Here is a 22,141-nt window from a genome sequence, read left to right as displayed (position 1 = left end):
TCCACAGCTATTGCCTGAGGGTCTCTTGACCTGGCGCAATACCTGTCCAGTTTTTTGTTCAGGCGGGACGCCATCATGTCCACCTTTGGTCTTTCCCAACAGTTCACAATGATGTGGAAGACTTCCCGATGAAGTCCCCACTCTCCCGGGTGGAGGTCGTGCTGAGGAAGTCTGCTTCCCAGTTGTCCACTCCCGGAATGAACACTGCTGACAGTGCCATCACATGATTTTCCGCCCAGCGAAGAATCCTTGCAGTTTCTGCCATTGCCCTCCTGCTTCTTGTGCCGCCCTGTCTGTTTACGTGGGCGACTGCCGTGATGTTGTCCCACTGGATCAATACCGGCTGACCTTGAAGCAGAGGTCTTGCTAAGCTTAGAGCATTGTAAATTGCTCTTAGCTCCAGTACATTTATGTGGAGAGAAGTCTCCAGACTTGATCACACTCCCTGGAAATTTTTTCCTTGTGTGACTGCTCCCCAGCCTTTCAGGCTGGCATTCGTGGTCACCAGGACCCAGTCCTGAATGCCGAATCTGTGGCCCTTTAGTAGATGAGCACTCTGCAGCCACCACAGAAGAGACACCCTTGTCCTTGGAGACAGGGTTATCCGCTGATGCATCTGAAGATGCGATCCGGACCATTTTTCCAGCAGATCCCACTGAAAAGTTCTTGCGTGAAATCTGCCGAATGGAATCGCTTCGTAAGAAGCCACCATTTTTCCCAGGACCCTTGTGCAATGATGCACTGACACTTTTCCTGGTTTTAGGAGGTTCCTGACTAGCTCGGATAACTCCCTGGCTTTCTCCTCCGGGAGAAACACCTTTTTCTGGACTGTGTCCAGAATCATCCCTAGGAACAGCAGACGTGTCGTCGGAGACCGCTGCGATTTTGGAATATTTAGAATCCACCCGTGCTGTCGTAGAACTACTTGAGATAGTGCTACTCCAACCTCCAACTGTTCTCTGGACCTTGCCCTTATCAGGAGATCGTCCAAGTAAGGGATAATTAAGACGCCTTTTCTTTGAGGAAGAATCATCATTTCGGCCATTACCTTGGTAAAGACCCGGGGTGCCGTGGACAATCCAAAACGGCAGCGTCTGAAACTGATAGTGACAGTTTTGTACCACGAACCTGAGGTACCCTTGGTGAGAAGGGCAAATTGGGACATGGAGGTAAGCATCCTTGATGTCCAGGGACACCATATAGTCCCCTTCTTCCTGGTTCGCTATCACTGCTCTGAGTGACTCCATCTTGATTTGAACCTTTGTATGTAAGTGTTCAAATATTTCAGATTTAGAATAGGTCTCACCGAGCCGTCTGGCTTCAGTACCACAATATAGTGTGGAATAATACCCCTTTCCTTGTTGTAGGAGGGGTACTTTAATTATCACCTGCTGGGAATACAGCTTGTGAATTGTTTCCAATACTGCCTCCCTGTCGGAGGGAGACGTTGGTAAAGCAGACTTCAGGAACCTGCGAGGGGGAGACGTCTCGAATTTCCAATCTGTACCCCTGGGATACTACTTGTAGGATCCAGGGGTCCACTTGCGAGTGAGCCCACTGCGCGCTGAAACTCTTGAGACGACCCCCCACCGCACCGGAGTCCTGTACGGCCCCAGCGTTATGCTGAGGACTTGGCAAAAGCGGTGGAGGGCTTATGTTCCTGGGAATGGGCTGCCTGCTGCAGTCTTCTTCCCTTTCCTCTATCCCTGGGCAGATATGACTGGCCTTTTGCCTGCTTGCCCTTATGGGGACGAAAGGACTGAGGCTGAAAAGACGGTGTCTTTTTCTGCTGAGATGTGACTTGGGGTAAAAAAGGTGGATTTTCCAGCTGTTGCCGTGGCCACCAGGTCCGATGGACCGACCCCAAATAACTCCTCCCCTTTATACGGCAATACTTCCATGTGCCGTTTGGAATCTGCATCACCTGACCACTGTCGTGTCCATAAACATCTTCTGGCAGATATGGACATCGCACTTACTCTTGATGCCAGAGTGCAAATATCCCTCTGTGCATCTCGCATATATAGAAATGCATTCTTTAAATGCTCTATAGTAAATAAAATACTGTCCCTGTCAAGGGTATCAATATTTTCAGTCAGGGAATCCGACCAAGCCACCCCCGCGCTGCACATCCAGGCTGAGGCGATCGCTGGTCGCAGTATAACACCAGTATGTGTGTATATACTTTTTAGGATATTTTCCAGCCTCCTATCAGCTGGCTCCTTGAGGGCGGCCGTATCTGGAGACAATACCGCCACTTGTTTTGATAAGCGTGTGAGCGCCTTATCCACCCTAAGGGGTGTTTCCCAACGCGCCCTAACTTCTGGCGGGAAAGGGTATACCGCCAATAATTTTCTATCGGGGGAACCCCGCGCCTCATCACACACTTCATTTAATTTATCTGATTCAGGAAAAACTACAGGTAGTTTTTCCACACCCCACATAATACCCTCTTTTGTGGTACTTGTAGTATCAGAAATATGTAACACCTCCTTCATTGCCCTTAACATGTAACGTGTGGCCCAAATGGAAAATACGTTTGTTTCTTCACCGTCGACACTGGAGTCAGTGTCCGTGTCTGTGTCGACCGACTGAGGTAAATGGGCGTTTTAAAGCCCCTGACGGTGTTTGAGACGCCTGGACAGGTACTAATTGGTTTGCCGGCCGTCTCATGTCGTCAACCGACCTTGCAGCGTGTTGACATTATCACGTAATTCCCTAAATAAGCCATCCATTCCGGTGTTGACTCCCTAGAGAGTGACATCACCATTACAGGCAATTGCTCCGCCTCCTCACCAACATCGTCCTCATACATGTCGACACACACGTACCGACACACAGCACACACACAGGGAATGCTCTGATAGAGGACAGGACCCCACTAGCCCTTTGGGGAGACAGAGGGAGAGTTTGCCAGCACACACCAAAACGCTATATTATACAGGGACAACCTTATATAAGTGTTTTCCCTTATAGCATCTTAATACATAATAATATCGCCAAATAAGTGCCCCCCCTCTCTGTTTTAACCCTGTTTCTGTAGTGCAGTGCAGGGGAGAGCCTGGGAGCCTTCCTAGCAGCGGAGCTGTGTAGGAAAATGGTGCTGTGTGCTGAGGAGAATAGGCCCCGCCCCCTTTTCGGCGGGCTTCTTCTCCCGTTTTTCTGACAACCTGGCAGGGGTTAAATACATCCATATAGCCCCAGGGGCTATATGTGATGTATTTTTAGCCAGCATAGGTACTTTCATTGCTGCCCAGGGCGCCCCCCCAAGCGCCCTGCACCCTCAGTGACCGTTGGTGTGAAGTGTGCTGAGAGCAATGGCGCACAGCTGCAGTGCTGTGCGCTACCTCATGAAGACTGAGAAGTCTTCAGCCGCCGATTTCTGGACCTCTTCTCTCTTCAGCATCTGCAAGGGGGTCGGCGGCGCGGCTCCGGTGACCCATCCAGGCTGTACCGGTGATCGTCCCTCTGGAGCTAGTGTCCAGTAGCCTAAGAAGCCAATCCATCCTGCACGCAGGTGAGTTCACTTCTTCTCCCCTAAGTCCCTCGTTGCAGTGAGCCTGTTGCCAGCAGGACTCACTGAAAATAAAAAACCTAACAAAACTTTTACTCTAAGCAGCTCTTTAGGAGAGCCACCTAGATTGCACCCTTCTCGGCCGGGCACAAAAACCTAACTGAGGCTTGGAGGAGGGTCATAGGGGGAGGAGCCAGTGCACACCACCTGATCCTAAAGCTTTTACTTTTGTGCCCTGTCTCCTGCGGAGCCGCTAATCCCCATGGTCCTGACGGAGTCCCCAGCATCCACTTAGGACGTCAGAGAAATATTAGATATCATCTCCTTAATGGAATCTAACCATGGGGGTTCTGACCCACTAGCCTGAGAATGTGTACTATTGTGGGTACATGGTAGTGAGTCTCCGGGGGAGGACAGACACTCTGCTGTGCAGGAAACACAGTCCCTGGACATGGTAACGTGAAGGGACCCACACACAGAACGTGAAAACACAGTTTAACCCACACAGAGCCTGCAGGGAGACACAGAAAACGGAGCCAGCCACACCGCATCCTTTTAGCCAAGTAAACTCAGCTGGATCGCCACACTAAGTCCCTTAAAAGGGCTTAGTATTCTACACCACTCCCCCCCCTCCCCCCTCCTAAAACCCCCTGGTACAGCTGAAGTGACGTGGAGTCTTTGTGGAGGAGCTGCGCTTCCCTGTGATGCCTTGTCAGTGTAAGCTGCAGAGGGAAAATGGCGCTGGTGAGCTGCTGGATCCGCTCATAGTGAAGCTCCGCCCCTGTAATGGCACGCGGCTTCCTGTTTTTTTTATACTGGCCTGAGGTCTTGATTTGCTTAACAGAGGGTTAGAACCCCTGTTAAGCTGGTTGGCCAGTGTGGGTAATAATTGGTGGCTCCGCGCGCCTCACAGCGGGACACACACATACGCATGTCCTCCTGAGCCCCCGGAGCGCAGCCTGCATGTCAGTGCTGCGCTCCTACCATTGTGCAGCCATTCCTGCCGGCGACCCGTTAATCGGGACGCCGGCATTCTACTCACCACTCTTCTTTCTTCTGCCTCTGTTAGGGGTGGAGGCGTGCTGCAGGAGGGTACGCTCGCCATGGTGGGGCTTGCGAATGACTCCTTCAGGAGTTCAGTGTCCTGTCAGCGGAGAAACTGGACCATTAACTCTTTAGGAAGTTGGGCCGTTCTCCCCCCTAAGTCCCACGAAGCAGGCATGCTGTTGCCACCCAGTAGTGCCTGTAAAATAACAAACAGAAAATAAATGCAGAAAATTCATCAAGAGCTTCCCCAAGCGTGACCGGCTCCTCCGGGCACATTTTCTAAACTGAGCCTGGTAGGAGGGGCATAGAGGGAGGAGCCAGGGCACACTATTGATTTCTTAAAGTGCCCAAGGCTCCTAGTGGACCCATGGTACTAATGTAATACTAAGGCTCCTAGTCTATGCCCCATGGTACTAATGTGGACCCCAGTATCCTCTAGGATGTAAGAGAAATGGCAGTTAGGAGCCGATTGGCTGGTACTTTATCTCCGTCCACTTTATCTCCATCCAAGGCTTAGTAAATAGACCCCTTAAACTGCATATAAATATTCTTTATAGACAAGTGTATTATTCCTAGGAAAAAATACAAATAAACATTTAATATACAGTTTCATATTTATGTTTCAGGTAATAAAATCAAATTGACATCATCAAATTAACCTGGTCAATACACCCAACAGCACCTAACTTTGGCCAACAGATCTAAAAACGTGCGCCCTTCATTGGCTGTATTTACTGCAAGCCTAGTCTTAATGGGACCAAATTCATAAAGGTCATTTTTTGTCCCCAAGAAGAAAGGTCTCCAAAAAGACATTTATAATTACTCATCACTTTGTTAAGAAGGGCATGGTATTCGGGTTCCTGCGGTTGGGATGCCGGCTGTCAAAATACAGACAGTGGCATCCCAGTCATTAAAATTCTGACACAGAATAATTTTAAAAAAGCTAACCATGATCCCTAACCCTACCCCACCTTTCCAGCAGCCTGACCCTAAAGGCCCATATAAACGGGCTGATGCGGGGAGAGATGTGTGCCGAGCAAACCACTCAGCACACATCTCTCTTGCCGCTCAGCACAGCGCGATGTGTGCTGAGCGTGCGGGGGGAGACGGGGGGTCCGCTCACTTCACCCAGCGGATGAAGTGAGCGACCCGCTAGATTGGCCTGCACGGCAGGCCAATCTAGCAGCAGCGATAGCGATGCGCGGGGCTGCGCATCGCTATCGCTGTAAGGGCTACACACGGAGCGATCAGGCTTATATTCTAAGCAATCTAGTCAGATTGCTTAGAATATCGCTCCGTGAGTACCCCCCTTTACCCTACCCCTCATCCCCCGCAGCCTATACTTAACCCCCCTCGGTAGTGCCTCACCCTAACCCCTCCTACCCACAGCCTAAACTTCCACGGGGGTGCCTAACCCTAAGCCCCCCCTTACCCCGGCAGCCTAAACCTAATCTCTCCTCCCTATCCCCACAGCCTCTCTCTCTAACAGCATGTCAAATCCTCGTTTCGGATCCCAGTGCCGGGATAGTGATTTATGTTGGGATTCCAGCTTCTCTATTTCAACTGCCGGGATCCTAACAGATCCAGTAAAGAAGATATGCAATAACTGTTGGAAGCTCCTATAAGCAGCCAGGGGACATTAAATGAAAAAATAAAAAATGGGTACAACTGTATATTACACTTACTTCTTAACTGCTTCTTTTTTTTGGTTATCAATTCCTTCCCACCATTTGGCGAAATACGAGATCTCAGACCAAATGAATTTCCGCTCTTTATTTTCTTGTAGCTTCACAACCATGTTATTAAGAATATGTTGTGTCTGGTCTCTAAAATAGTCATCAAAGGTTTTCAGCCAGCCTACAAGACAAATATAAACAAGAAGTCACTGGAAGGTTAAAAGCTTTAGAAGGAAAAAATCTCCACAGTTCAGCACAAATACCTAGCCTACACTTCTAGACTAATCACTGTCTTTATCCGGCAGGAATACATAGCGAACAGTAAATTAAATAACTCAACCACCTGAGAATGCAGTAGAAAGACACTTGAATATACAAAGTTAGTATGAACCAGTCTTAACACACAATCAGGGATATTTACGATGTATTTAAGGTGACAACTGACACTAAACCACAGCAACAATTAGATTTTATATGATTACTGTGAGATATGCTATAAAAAATAATTTCCTAATTAATGGAAACTCCTACCTAAACACAACTTTAGCATAAAAATAATACACCAAAAAACAATTTTCGACAAACAATATTGTAGTTTTATGGCCTCTCTCCTATGAAAAAAAAAAAAAAAAAAAAAAAGTGTAATCTGGGATAGGAGAAAAGAAAAAAAAAAGTTATGGAGTCTGAGAACATATTACAAGTGCACAGATACAACAGTTATGGTACTTTAGTATAAATTGGTAAAATCAAGCACCCATATCTTCACCTCTCAACCCTTGAGTGCCTGCAAGACCATCAGAGGAGGAAATCATGGGACTAACAGCACATTACAGAATTTGACAAAATTAAAACTGCATTAAGGGAAGCTACTAAAGAAGCCCATGGCTTGATTTGGGAGGCTAGCAAGGCTACAACTAGAGGTAAATTAATCGGGTCTAGTATGTTAATGACGGCGCTTGGGATCCCGACTGCCGGCATGCAGGCTGCAGGGTGAGCGCAAAAGAGCCCCTCGCGGGCTCGCTGCGCTCACATATTTATTCTCCCTCCAGGGGTGTCATGGACACGCCAAGAGGGAGAATAGTTACATAGTAACTAAGGTTGAAAAAAAAAAAAAGACAATTGTCCATCAAGTTCAACCTATTTTGTGGTCTCCTATGCAGTCCTATTATAGGACTAGTTATTTTTATGTTAGGACTAGTTATTTTAACTATAATGTGTGACTACGCACCACAACCCTGAATATCTTTATCCAATAGGAATTTATCTAACCTATTCTCAAAGGCGTTGACCGAGTCTGCTGTTACTACTCTCTCAGGCAGGGAATTCCAAACACGTATTGTCCTTACTGTGAAAAAACCTTTTTGCCTCAATGTGCGGAAACTCCTCTCCTCTAACCTAAGCGAGTGACGTGTCCTCTGTTCTGATCTTCTAGAAAACAGGTCCCTCCCAAGCTCTGTGTATTGACCACTTATATATTTGCAGAGGTTGATCATGTCCCCTCTTAGTCTCACTTTTCCAATGTAAACATGCCTAGCCTTGCAAGCCTTTCCTCGTATTCCAGCGTCTCCATGCCCTTGATTAGTTTGGTCGCCCGCCTCTGAACCTTTTCTAGTTCCAGGATATCCTTTTTGTAATATGGTGCCCAAAATTGCACACAGTATTCAAGATGTGGCCTCACTAGTGATTTATATAATGGGAATATAATACTATCGTCCCTTGCATCAATTCCCCGTTTTATGCATGCTAATATCTTATTTGCCTTCTTTGCTTCACTCCTACTTTGGGTACTGCTGCTTAATTTGTTATCTATGTGAACCCCTAAGTCTTTTTCCAGTACAGAATCCCCTAATATTACCACATTTAGTATGTAGGTGTTATTTTTGGTCTTGTCTGTGTTGAATTTCATTCTCCATTTTGCCGCCCATGCTTCCAGTTTAGTTAAGTCGTTCTGAAGAGACTCAGCATCCCCCTCCATATTTATAACCTTACACAATTTGGTGTCGTTTGCGAAGACACCATGCTCTCTAGACCTACTGTTAGGTCGTTGATGAAAATGTTGAACAAAAGTACAGACCTTTGTGGCACACCACTTAGTACTTTAGTCCAATTTGAACATGATCCATTGACCACAACGCGCTGCTCCCTATTATCTAACCAATTACTAACCCAAGTGCATATTGTGCTCCCTAGCCCTATTTCTTGTTGCTTATAGATAAGACGCATGTGTGATACAGTATCGAAAGCTTTGGCAAAGTCTAAAAAGATTACATCCACCTCCTTACCCTGATCAAGGTTCGCACTTACTGTTTCATAAAAGCCAAGTAAGTTGGTTTGACATGATCTGTCCTTCACAAATCCATGTTGGTTCCTTTTAATGACCTTATTTGCTTCAAGGAACTTTTGAATACTGTCCCTTAGAATACCTTCCAATACTTTCCCCACTATAGATGTAAGACTAACTGGTCTGTAATTACCTGGTTCAGCTTTGCTCCCCTTTTTGAATATCGGAACTACCTCCGCTATACGCCAGTCTTTGGGAACCATACCCGATTTAACCGAATCCATGAAGATCAAAAAATAGAGATCTTGCTAGTTCAGCGTGTAGCTCCATAAGAACTCTCGGGTGAATTCCATCTGGACTAGGTGACTTATTAATCTTTAACTTTTTTAATCGGTCACAGACTAACTCCTCACATAAATAAGCATTTAGAAGTGGGACATTATCTTTGTTGAGATTTTGTGTTAGACCCAGCATTTGGTCCTCTCTGGTAAATACCGTTGTTGAAAAAAACTTGTTTAGTTTGTTTGCTATGTCATTATCATTTTTTATTAAGACTCCCCTCTTGTCCTTTAAAAGGGCCTATACTCTCCTTCTGTAGTCTCTTGCTGTTGATGTACTTAAAAAAAAATCCCAGAAATTCGAGATCTGTATTTATACCAACAGCGCTATAACACAAAATCATAAGATGATATCACCATTACATCACTTATTGACGGTTCCTGTAGTGGAGTCTTCAATATATATTGACTGGTATAGTTTCTCCAAAATATGACAGCATGTAGGGAAATAAAAAACAAAAAAACAATGTGTAGTAAATTCCTTAAATGCGTCAAATGAATCTTAATCGCTTTGTCAGAATCTAGTGGTGGTTCTAAAGCGTACCCCACTCACACTTTAATCAAGTAATTATAAACCCATCAAGGTTTCTTTTCCAATGTCGAGGCCTCGTCCACTTGAACTACACCCGGCAAAATTCTAAAAGTACAACTTGTAGTATAAAGATGGAGCGTACCCCGAAACTCACACTCGCGAGATGGGTAATAAGCACATCAAGGTATCTTTAAAATCAGAAGGAAATCTGTGGGTCAACTTATGCGTACCCAAACTCACAATTCTCAATGCAGCAGTACTCCCATAAAGGTATCTTTGGGTTCAATTCACCGCACTGTGTCAACGTGTTTCAGCCCTGGCTTGGGCCTTTATCAAGACATGGGCTGAAACGCGTTGACAAGCAGGAGTGTGAGTAGTTATTACCATTTTCTGGATTTTATGTTTATTTTTTTATTGGACTTTTATTCCCTTTGCCGGTTCCACTGAGGAATTTTTACCTTGTATGTGGCTTTTTTCTGTGAACGGATTTTAACACAGTATGTCTATGTTTGTTACCTTGTACCCCCCTGCCTCCATTTGAGGAGATTGAGTTCTTTCTGGGAATGTTAAGCTGCTACTACAGAGAACACAGTGTGGGGAATTGAACCCAAAGATACCTTTATGGGAGTACTGCTGCATTGAGAATTGTGAGTTCGGGTATGCATAAGTTGACCCACAGATTTCATTCTGATTTTAAAGATACCTTGATGTGCTTATTACCCATCTCGCGAGTGTGAGTTTCGGGGTACGCTCCACCTATATACTACAAGTTGCACTTTTAGTATTTTGCCGGTAGTAGTTAGAGTGGACGAGGCCTCGACATTGGAAAAGAAACCTTTATCGGTTTATAATTACTTGATTAAAGTGTGAGTGGGGTACGCTTTAGAACCACCACTAGATTCTGACAAAGCGATTAAGATTCATTTGACGCATTTAAGGAATTTACTACACATTGTTTTTTTGTTTTTTATTTCCCTACATGCTGTCATATTTTGGAGAAACTATACCAGTCAATATATATTGAAGACTCCACTACAGGAACCATCAATAAGGGATGTAATGGTGATATCTTCTTATGATTTTGTGTTATAGCGCTGTAGGTATATATACAGATCTCGAATTTCTGGGAGTTTTTTGCGGCTTTTGAGATGTGGTGATATCTCTTGAGGTTTGGTATATCATAGCTGCTGGGCGCCTGTTCTGGAACACCCCAAAAAAAAACTTTTGTTCTACTTAAAAAAAAATGTTGGGATTCGCTTTGCTTTCCTTTGCTACTAGTTTTTCAGTTTCTACTTTAGCCGCTCTTATTCCTTTTTTGCATATTTTGTTAGTCTCTTCATAGTGCTGGAATGACTCTGCATCCCCCTCAGATTTGTATTTTTTAAATGCTCGTCTTTTTTTGTCCATTAATTCCTTTATATTTTTGTTAAACCACATTGGTTTGGGATTTTTATTCCTTTTTTTGTTGCTGGTGGGAATAAATTTACGAGTATTATTAATTAGCAGTGATTTTAATACATCCCATTTCTCTGTAGTATTTTTTCCTTGAAACAGAATTTCCCATTCAATGTTCCTTAACGCTTCCTTCATCATGCCAAAGTTGGCTTTGCTAAAGTTTAGAGTCCTAGTTGAGCCAGTATAGGACTGTTTACGAAAACTGATATTGAATGTGACCATATTGTGGTTGCTGTTACCTATGGGCTCGCCTACTTCAATATTTGATACCAATTCCCCATTGTTAGTTAATACCAAGTCTAAGATTGCATTGTACCTAGTTGGTTCCTCGATTAATTGAACTAAGTAATTATCATTTAGAGTGTTTAAAAACATATTGACCCTAGCAGTATCACATAAATTGATTTTCCAGTTTATCTCGGGATAGTTAAAGTCTCCCATCACTACTATGTCTCCTACTCCTGCTGCTCTTTCAATTTGACTCAGTAACAATTTCTCGTCAGACACATTAATACCAGGCGGCCTATAGCATAACCCCAATAATAACTTCTTTATTCCTTTACCCCCGCATCCAATTTCTACCCATAACGTCTCAATGGTATTTACAGTCCCTTTTTGAATATCTTCCAGTATAACAGGTTTTAGAAATGGCTTTACGTAAAGACATAACCCTCCACCCCGTTTATTTAGTCTGTCTCCTATACAGCGTGTAACCCTCTAGATTGACTGTCCAATCGTGAGATTTGTCCCACCACGTTTCAGTAATGCCTATAATATCATATTCCTTGCTTACTGCTAGGATTTCTAGTTCCCCCTTTTTAACTGTAAGGCTTCTAGCATTTACATACATACAATTTAGATATGTATTTCCCCTTATAGTAGGGACATCATAATTCTTATGCAGCAAAGATGACCTGTTATCGTCATTGGTTACTGTTATTCTAAAATCCTTTTTAGTACCCATGTTACTACCCTTGCTGTCTGCTCTATTCCTCCCCCGATTTGTTCACTAACGCCGCCCCTGCTATTCTTACTGAATGACCCGTGATTTCTTGCTAAACCCTCCCCCCCAGGCACTCAATTTAAAATATCCTCCAACCTTCTAACCATCCTTCCCCCCAGCACCGCTGCCTCCTTCTCATTCAGGTGCATAGTTGTCTGTATGCCGGCTGTCGGGATTCCAGCGTCGGTATGGTGAGCGCCAGGAACATGACAGCCGGCATATCAAATGCATCCCAAATAAAATTAGTAGGGACTATTCTTTGGATAAATAAAAACACATTTCTTGCAAAATAATTTTTTCTTGGATCAAGATTGCCAGCACCGATATCACAGCACCAATTGACACTCTCAACAGACATAATTGGTCCGATTGACTCACTCACAGGCCAACTTAATGCCATCCTTTCACAAGGCTGGCAATACACTGAACAAGTTGCTGTAGCAGTTTTATGATAAAAAAAAGATAAAACTGACTCATAATGGCAAATAAACTTTGACAGAATCTGATCAGTGCCCAACCCAAGTTTGACTACTTGGAAATTGTGTTGAAGATCAGCTCCTTCTTACCAATCTTTGTATAACTTATATGACCCTGTGTTCCCGCCAGATGAGCTAGACCCTTATCTTACTCCCATGTAACAATTAGCCAATGGACTTTTCGTCTTTTTTTACCTCATTTGATTCATGCTGACCAGGAGGGTTTTATCTCTGGCAGTCAGGCCTTGGATAACAAAACGCAAACCATCCACCTAATCAGTTTTATCCACCAACAAACATGACATTCCAAGAAAGCTTTTGATCTGCTGTCTTGGCCATTCCTGGTTAAGGTAATCATGTCAACGAGCTGCACAGGGACATTTCTTGCAGGGATATTAGCCTTGTATCACACAATTGGTGTCAGTCAATGGAGTTTCCTCATCCCCTTTTAAAATCTTAAACGGGACTCGTTAGAGCCATGACCTCTCACCCCTTATATTTGATTTGCTTATTGAACCCCTTGCTGCCAAATTCTATCCCACCCCGACATCTCAGGAGTTAAGACTGGTATACAAGAAACAATTATATGTGAACAATGAAATGTTCTTTTGACACTTTCTGATCAGGCTGCCTCTATCCCTCCCCTACTTCAACAGATTATGGGCTAGATGCATCATCACTGGGAAAGTGATAAAATGGAAAGAGAAAAAGCAACAGCCAATCAGCTCCTAACTGCCATGTCACAGGCCCTGTTTCTAAAATGACAGGTAGGAGCTGGTTGGCTGGTAGTTTATGCCTTATTATTTTATCACTCTCCAAACGATGATGCATCTAGCCCTGAATCTTGAAACCGTAATTCTGGACATAAAATCAACCCTCAAAACCCTCTGAATGCCTTAATTTATACCTTTCCGATCCCATGAAATTAGACTTGGGTAGTAATTTTCTGTTCCAGTGAAAACATAAGAAAACCAATTATTTTTGAATTTGCATCAGCATTTTAAAATCGATTTCAGTAAGTTGAAATTCCTCTCTCTCTGTTGGCTTTATCGGATTACAACAGTAAAAATAAATGTCCTCCCATGTCTGCTTTATACGTTCCAGACGCTCTCCCAATACGGATCACACATTTGTGTCCAAATACTTCACTAGCACTGCATTTTTGGCAAAATATAAGTAGTATCTGAATACAGATTCTTCAAAGCTGACCGCAGGGCAGTGGCTTGAATACCTCCATTTAAAAAAATTAGTGGGTGACTTTGCTTGCCCAATGCAGCGGTCCTCGTCATGCTAGGATCTGGGCATTGACTGAAGAAATAAAGATTTATTCTAAACGCAAAATGTGCTGGACGAGTGACAGGCATATAATCCTTCCTGCAGAAGCAGCGTGCGGCATTGTGTGGACCCCTACCCAACTTTTAAAAGTTATTTCTGCCATAATGGTTTTTGTATACAATAGTTGTGCATTAAAAGTTTTTAAATGCATCATCCTTGAGATTTTGTACATTTTCGTATAGCAAACAACCACTGCTATTTCCTGAGTGACCATTCCTCCAAGATAGGAGCTCAAGAAACCTTTATGGGCATGACACAAGTTTAAATCTAGTAAAGACCTTTCTATATAGACTTTGGTCATAATGTTGGTGCATTTCCACTGTATTTCAAGTAAACATAGAAGTATCTGTCGTGGAAATAGAAAGATATATTGGTGTGAGCGGATATATATCTGGGGAAAGTGTCCCATTGTTTTGATTACTTCTCTTTGAAGATTTCTATAATTCTTAATGATGTGGTCACGTATTCTCCTCTTTTGTTTCACGGAGCTTGTCAGTTCTACACTATTGGGGGAATTCAATTAGCCCAAATATTGTTTCAGGTGTGATAAAATGGGAGTTCCACGATTTTTGAAAAACTATGTTTGCTAATTTCTGTGGGGGCTATTCAAGTAGCCCAACTTTTTTGCACCCCCAAAAAAAAAAAAAAAAAAAACATTTTCAGGTTAAAACACACAGAATCCATGCTAAGTTCACAGACCTATGTTTTCACTGCCGCATTTGTGAAAATTGGCATTCATCAGGGATTCTTCGGAGCCTGCTGAGGTCCGAAAAAAATCCCAGAAAAGTATAGACATCGGGCTGATTTCAGGGCTAATTGTATAGCCCTGGGGATCAATTAGCTACCTGTAATTTATAGCTGCTAACTGAACTCCACCTGGTTCGATATCTTTTGTTCTATTTCATAGCTACTCATTGAACTATAAGAGCATCTGAAGAACTAAAAATGTTTCCACTTGTTGGAACTATATGTAAGCCAATTACATGTAAGCACCATTATTATATGTTATACACATGGCTACTGCATAGACAGTGCCTTAGAAACACTTATTCAATTTCTTTATTGACTGAAGCAGAGTTTATTGGGGTATGGATGGTTTCCGGGGGTGTGAACAGAAATCTGACAAAAGTGCTGACACGATGCGGTTTTCTGCCCTTAGAGCGGTGGTAAAAAGCATTTAAGTCGGAGAATGCCGGTTCTCGCGACAAAACACCCCGTTTAGTCTGTGAAAAACGGTCTTCTCCGACATAGGGGGTCATGCCAACCCATTCGCACGCAGCGCTTTTTCGCTGCGGTGCGAACGGGTGCGGAATGCGCATGGGCGGCGACCGCAATGCGCATGGGCGGCGACCGCAGTGCACGTGCGCGACGTTGCCCAGCAACAGGGGTCGCCGGAAGCAGTCAGTGGTGACCGCTAAGAAGATTGTCAGGAAGGAGGCGTGGATGGGCGGATCTAAACCATTTGGAGCCGTTTTTGGGGAGTGGTGAGTAAAACGCAGGCCTGTCCAGGACAACGGAGGGCGGAGGAGTGACGGCAAAGCCAGCCCCATCATTGCTGGATCCATCGCACAGGGTAAGTATGTCCAGGGCTAGTCTAATTTTGCATTACATTTTTTTAGCTTAGCAGGGCTGCACAAGCGATCGCAGCCCTGCTAAGCTAAAATACACTCCCCCATAGGCGTGGACTATTGATCGCAGCAGCAGCTAAAAGTTGCTGGCAGTGATCAACTAGGAATGACCACCATAGTGCGCTAAATTGAATATCACCGGGAGATAATCTCCAGCACTATTAAATTCGCTCTGAATTTAATTAACCCCATTGTGTCATATATGGTGGGACTGTCCTAAACTGATTCCAACTGGGAGATGTTTCTGCTGGTTGCAGTCAAGTGATTGACAGTCTGCAGCCATTTGTGGTGAGAGGAAGGGGGAAGAGACGGTCACCTTTTCACACACAGACACGTTGCCTCAGTTTTATGGGAGTGCAAAGGCCAGGGTTTCAGTTTTATGACTGGAGATTTCCATGCCTCAGGTACGGAGCTGCGGCAACCGGTCTGCGTGACCCCAGGGTTCACTCAGCAGGCAGATGGCATAGCAAATGATCGGATGCTGCATCCTCAGACACAGCACTGAATCACAGATGCATGCAGGAGGCGTCTTATTATACCAGACCCTCTTGCCGTATTATTACCATATGAAAACATAGCTGCTGCTTCCAAGGAAGCATCAGCTATACGTACGCCGTCCACGGGTTCACTACGGCTGGCCGGCGGTCGGGCTCCCGGCGACCAGCATCCCGGCGCCGGGTGCCCGACCGCCGGCTTACCGACAGCGTGGCGAGCGCAAATGAGCCCCTTGCGGGCTCGCTGCGCTCGCCACGCTACGGGCACGGTGGCGCGCTACGCGTGCCACACTATTTTATTCTCCCTCTATGGGGGTCGTGGACCCCCACGAGGGAAAATAAGTGTCGGTATGCCGGCTGTCGGGCTCCCGGCGCCGGTATACTGAGCGCCGGGAGCCCGACCGCCGGCATACAGAAGACCACCCCCGTCCACACCTGATTCAGGTCACAAAGCAAACATTGCATGCACTCCAATGGCCACCACAGTCACCAAATCCCACCATGAATGTGCAGCAAATAAATCTACAGATTCTGTACTGAGTGATCCGATCACATTGTTGTAAAGTATACCTTGTAGTATCCATGCAGCAAAGACAAACTCAATCTTTTTCAGAGAGAAGAGGTATGTACTGAAAGTACCAGAAAGTGTCCTAATAAAGTGGCTTGTGTGAGGGGTTATAGTATATACATACATAACACTAATTATGGGGCTTTACAGTTTAGAATCCAAATTTATTTAAGGTCTCCCACATTTACTCTTAACCACTTAAATTACCATTTCTCCTCCCCCTACCCAAAAAAAAAAAAAAAAAACGCTCCAAAATTGTCAGGTTTTTTTATGAGTGAATTAGTTGAAGAACATGAATAACATTATCCAAAATGATTTTAGTTAAAAAAAATACATATATTTTTTTGCATTTAAAAAAAATAATAATCCTTTTCTTAAACATCGAAACATCAGTCTGGAAGATCGGTATCATCGCAACGTTACTTTTTACCCACAAGACAGCTGCCAGGTCCACAGGAGCGGTATGGGGGTGGTTTGGGGGGGTGTTTTATACTTTCCCAGCGGCTGCCATTGTCTGCAGCCGCTGGATGGGGGGTCCTTCCATGTTGACTGGTCAGCAGTGATTGGCAACATGGCAACACTGAGGGGAGGGTGTAGGGAGTCAGAAGGACCTTCCGGTCACTCTGCCAGCAGTAGCGGAGGGAAGTTTCTCTTCCATGCCACTGCTAACACTGTTTATCTGACTGGTCGCATCCTGTGCGACCAGGTCAGATAAAACACTTGCTGGTGTGGTCGCATCTGGTGGACTATGCCAAGCAAGTGGTTAAAGATTTATGCACATTCACAAACTAGTTAAACTGGCACTGCAAGTATTCTCATTGCAAAATCTATTTACATACAGGAAAACTTCAGACTGCAAATGGCTCGCTCAGTTAGACATTTATTGATCCAATAACTTTGAAGAGTATATCCTGAATAAGTAGTCCCTTTTCTTGTGACAATAAGTTGAACTGGATTTTCACATTTATGGCAAAACTGACCTTTACATTTGTTTTGGATCAGAGAAAGTTACGAGCTTAAATCTAATTACTTTGCTCTAGAAAGGATCCTACTGAAAGGACATACTATAATTTGATTACAATGCCTCTATTTTTAGACAAAAAGTAATCGATTTCTATACTGTATAAAAATATGCCTGAACATTAATTTGGCCAATTAACTGTATGATGTGCAATTGAGCACGTAAAGCTCATAGCAAATCTTAATGCTGCCAGTTTAAAACGTTCCACATCTTGAAAAAAAAAAAAAAAAAACAGCATTATAGACTGGATTCAATGTGCTTTCTGCCCTTCAGCCTTAAACCAACCTTAACAGTTAAATACAAAAAGGCTATTGGCTTAAGCATTGTGTACTCAGCCTTCGTAGTGGTCACTGCAGTGCATGCACAGATGTGCCCTTCCATCATCGCTGCAGTCAAGTTAAAACCGCCCTTCTAGTCGCGCCTAGTTGCGAGAGCATTCACTAGCTTACCAAGTGCATTTTCCCCCTAAAATGCATCTTATTGGCAGTACTATGCAAATAAGACGCACAAGCAGACATTGCTGATTAAAATGATATGTAGTATTCCTATATTCTGTGTGCGTCTGCAGCTGTATCTGCATACCAAATACTATGTTACAGTGTCAGTGGCTATTTTCCTGGAAAACACTGTGACGTAGCATCTTAGATGTCATCACAAATAAAATATTGCACTTAGAAATTTAAATATGCTCTCCTCACTGATTAGGTGAAGGGTGCTATCCTCAGGTAGGATATAAACCTGGAGGCAACTCTGCTCTTCCCTGTCGACACAGCCTCTTTTCTCCCGCAGCCAGCATAGTTTGGATGCACAGGACTTTTCCAAGTGTCCTACCAACACCTATAGACAAATTACCCATCCACAAGTCCCCACAGGGGAGGCAGATATATGAGAGGAGGGAGGGAGATACACACTGGGGGAAAGTAAGGGAGAGATGAGACTGTGGAGAAGTTGCCACTGAGGACGACTGGAATAATGACATAAATTACCCCAAGTGTTGAGTCAATGTTTCTAAATTATATTTCATGTTTTTTCTGCAGGAATACAATAAATACAATCTGGGGGGCAGATGTATTAACCTGGAGAAGGCATAAGGAAGTGATAAACCAGTGATGAATGCACCAGCCAATCAGCTCAAATATGTAAATGAACAGTTAGGAGCTGATTGGGTGGTGCGTTTATCACCTTGCACTTATCACTGGTTTGTTTATCACTTTCTTATGCCTTCTCCAGGTTAATACATCTGCCCCATTGTTCCAGTTGTTCCGAGTGCCACCTTCTTTGCTGTTTATATTCGCCGAGGTAGCAACCCAAAGAAGGGCTAATCAGCTCCAAAAATAAGTAAAATCTATTTCTTGACAAAGGTCCATCAGGGGGCCATAACGTTGATGATTGGATTGACCATGTTTGTATCTGAATAAACTTCTAGTCTGGTGAGTGCACCCTCCATTTGATTACTTATATCTATTGCTATAGATCTACAAACAGAGAGTTATGATTCTGGGATTCTATGTTTAATTACTGATCAGTCTCCTCTGTATCACAAACAATATCAAATGTTAAGTTCTACAATACATATTTAAATAGCTTATAGTTTTTTTACACATCTGTTGGTCCAGTAATCAAATGCTTAATTTGGAAAGGAACATATTATAATTTATCTTGATAGATAACACAAGAGAATATATGAATCAGACCACGGTTCATAGGTTCAAATATTAACACAATACTAGAAACAGAAAACAAGTTTTATGGTAAGAACTTACCCTTGTTAAAACTCTTTCTGCGAGGTACACTGGGCTCCACAAGTCTGGACAATGGGGTGTAGAGCAGGATCTTGATCCGAGGCACCAACAGGCTCAGAGCTTTGACTGTTCCCAGAATGCACAGCGCCGCCTCCTCTATAACCCCGCCTCCCAGCACAGGAGCTCAGTTTAGTTAACCAGCCCGATGCAGTAGCAGGAAAAGAGACGACAACGGCTAGTAGCCACATACACCACACTCTCGACAAGAGAAGTGTCAGCGGCTAATGCCATATCAACACAAAGAAGCTAAGTGCGTCAGGGTGGGCGCCTTGTGGAGCCCAGTGTACCTCGCAGAAAGAGTTTTAACAAGGGTAAGTTCTTACCATAAAACTCGTTTTCTGCTGCGGGGTACACTGGGCTCCACAAGTCTGGACAATGGGGATGTCCTAAAGCAGTTCCATATGGGAGGAGACGCACTGTAGCGGGCACAAGAACCCGGCGTCCAAAGGAAGCATCCTGGGAAGCGGCAGTATCGAAGGCATAGAACCTTATGAACGTGTTCCAGGAGGACCACGTAGCCGCCTTGCACAATTGATCAAGGGTCGCACCACGTTGGGCCGCCCAAGAAGGTCCAACAGACCGAGTAGAATGGGCCGTAATATGAACAGGAGCTGACAGACCAGCCTTCACATAAGCATGCGCAATCACCATTCTAATCCACCTGGCCAGGGTCTGTTTGTGAGCAGACCAGCCACGTTTGTGAAATCCAAACAAAACAAAGAGAATCAGACTGTCGAATAGAAGCAGTTCTCTTCACATAGGTACGGAGAGCCCGTACCACATCCAAAGACCTCTCTTTGGGAGACAAATCAGGAGAGACAAAAGCTGGAACTACAATCTCCTGATTAAGGAGGAACGAAGAAACCACCTTAGGTAAATATCCGGGACGAATCCTAAGAACCGCCCGGTCACGGGAACTACAAGACAAGGCACCCAAATCCGACACTCTTCTAGCAGAGGCAATAGCCAGCAAGAACACCACCTTAAGGGAAAGCCACTTAAGGTCAACTGAACCAAGAGGTTCAAATGGAGGCTCCTGCAACGCCAACAAACCCACCGACAAGTCCCAAGGACCAACAGGCTGGATATAGGGAGGTTGGATACGCAGCACACCCTGAGTGAAAGTATGAACATCAGGTAAAGTCGCAATTTTTCTCTGAAACCACACCGACAAGGCAGAAATATGAACCTTGAGGGAGGCCAGACGCAGGCCTAAATCTAGGCCCTGCTGTAGAAAATCCAAAAGTTTGGCTGTACTAAACTTCATAGCGTCATAATGGTTAGATGCGCACCAAACAAAGTAGGAATGCCAGACCCGATGGTAAATCCGAGCAGAGGCCGGTTTCCGGGCCCGCAACATAGTTTTAATGACCTCTTCAGAAAAACCCTTAGCTCTTAAGACGGAAGCTGCAAGAGCCACGCAGTCAAAGACAGCCGGGCTAGGTCCTGGAAGACACAGGGGCCCTGAACGAGGAGGTCTGGGCGTTGTGGAAGTAGAAGTGGACGCTCTGACGATAGGCCTTGCAGGTCTGAGAACCAGTGCCGTCTGGGCAACGCCGGAGCTATGAGAAGCAGATTTCCTTTTTCTTGCTTGAACTTCCGAATTACCCTGGGCAGGAGTGACACCGGAGGGAACACGTACGGCAGCTGAAACCTCCACGAATGCTACTTGAGGATCCCTTGTCCTTGCTCCGAAGACCGGAACCTTGTGATTGTGTTGAGACACAATCAGATCCACATCTGGAAGACCCCACCTTTCCACGAGGAGTTGAAACATTTCTGGATGGAGGCCCCACTCGCCGGCATGCATGTCCTGACGACTGAGAAAGTCCGCTTCCCAATTCAGGACTCCCGGAATGAATATTGCCGGTAGATGGCGTTCTGCCCAACGTAGAATCCGTGAGGCTTCCTTCATTGCCAAACGGCTTCGAGTGCCGCCTTGATGATTTATGTAAGCCACTGTGGTGGCGTTGTCCGACTGTACTTGAACAGGACGGTTCTGAATCAAATGCTGGGCTAGGTTCAACGCATTGAAGACCGCCCGCAATTCCAGAATGTTGATCGAGAGGAGAGATTCCTCCTTTGTCCACCGACCCTGCAAGTAGTGCTGCTCCAGCACCGCGCCCCAACCTCTTAGACTGGAATCTGTCGTCGACTGGAATCTGTCGTCAACAGGACCTAGTTGGATATCCAGAAGGGACGGCCTCTGCACAATTGTCGGTCCTGGAGCCACCAGAGCAGCGACAGACGGACCTCCGGACTCAAAGATATCATTTGAGACCTGATCCGGTGAGGGAGGCCGTCCCACTTGGCTAGAATCAGCTTCTGGAGGGGGCGAGAATGGAATTGAGCATACTCCCCCATGTCGCATGCTGATACCATGAGGCCCAGCACCTGCATTGCCGAATGCATTGACACTTGCGGACGAGAAAGGAAGCAACGAATCCTGTCCTGAAGTTTCAGGATTTTCTCCTGAGACAAGAACAACCTCTGATTGTGAGTGTCCAACAGCGCACCCAGATGCACCATGCTCTGAGCAGGGACCAGGGAGGATTTCTTCCAGTTGATGAGCCACCCGTGGGCTTGTAGAAACCGGACCGTCATATCCAGATGACGCAGGAGAAGATCTGGGGAATTTGCCAGGATTAACAAAGTCGTCCAGATACGGCAGTATCCTGACCCCTTGATGGCGGAGTACCACCGTCATAACTTTGGTGAAGACTCGCAGAGCCGTTGTTAAACCAAAAGGTAACGCCCGAAACTGGTAATGGAGGTTGCCAATAGCGAACCTCAGGTATTGTTGATGTGACACTGCTATAGGAATATGCAGGTAAGCATCCTGTATGTCCAGGGAGACCATGTAGTCCCCAGGTTCCAAGGCCAGAACTATAAAGCAAAGGGTTTCCATACGGAACTTGGAAACTTTCACAAACTTGTTCAGTGCCTTGAGGTTGAGAATGGGCCGGGAGGA

The 22,141-nt window shown here is 44.9% G+C and overlaps 1 protein-coding gene across 1 annotated transcript in view; it reads right to left on the bottom strand.

Moving 5' to 3' along the window:
* MAN2A1 (mannosidase alpha class 2A member 1) overlaps nt 1–22,141 on the bottom strand; it is a 309,002-nt gene that overhangs the window by 165,227 nt on the left and 121,634 nt on the right. The window contains exon 4 of the mRNA XM_063964104.1: nt 6,247–6,418. Coding sequence (XP_063820174.1) covers nt 6,247–6,418 — 172 coding nt within the window. The remainder of the gene's footprint in view (nt 1–6,246; nt 6,419–22,141) is intronic.

This window comes from Pseudophryne corroboree, chromosome 1, assembly GCF_028390025.1.
Source record: "Pseudophryne corroboree isolate aPseCor3 chromosome 1, aPseCor3.hap2, whole genome shotgun sequence".
Lineage (NCBI taxonomy): Eukaryota > Metazoa > Chordata > Amphibia > Anura > Myobatrachidae > Pseudophryne > Pseudophryne corroboree.
This window is presented reverse-complemented; position numbering and strand designations above follow the sequence as displayed.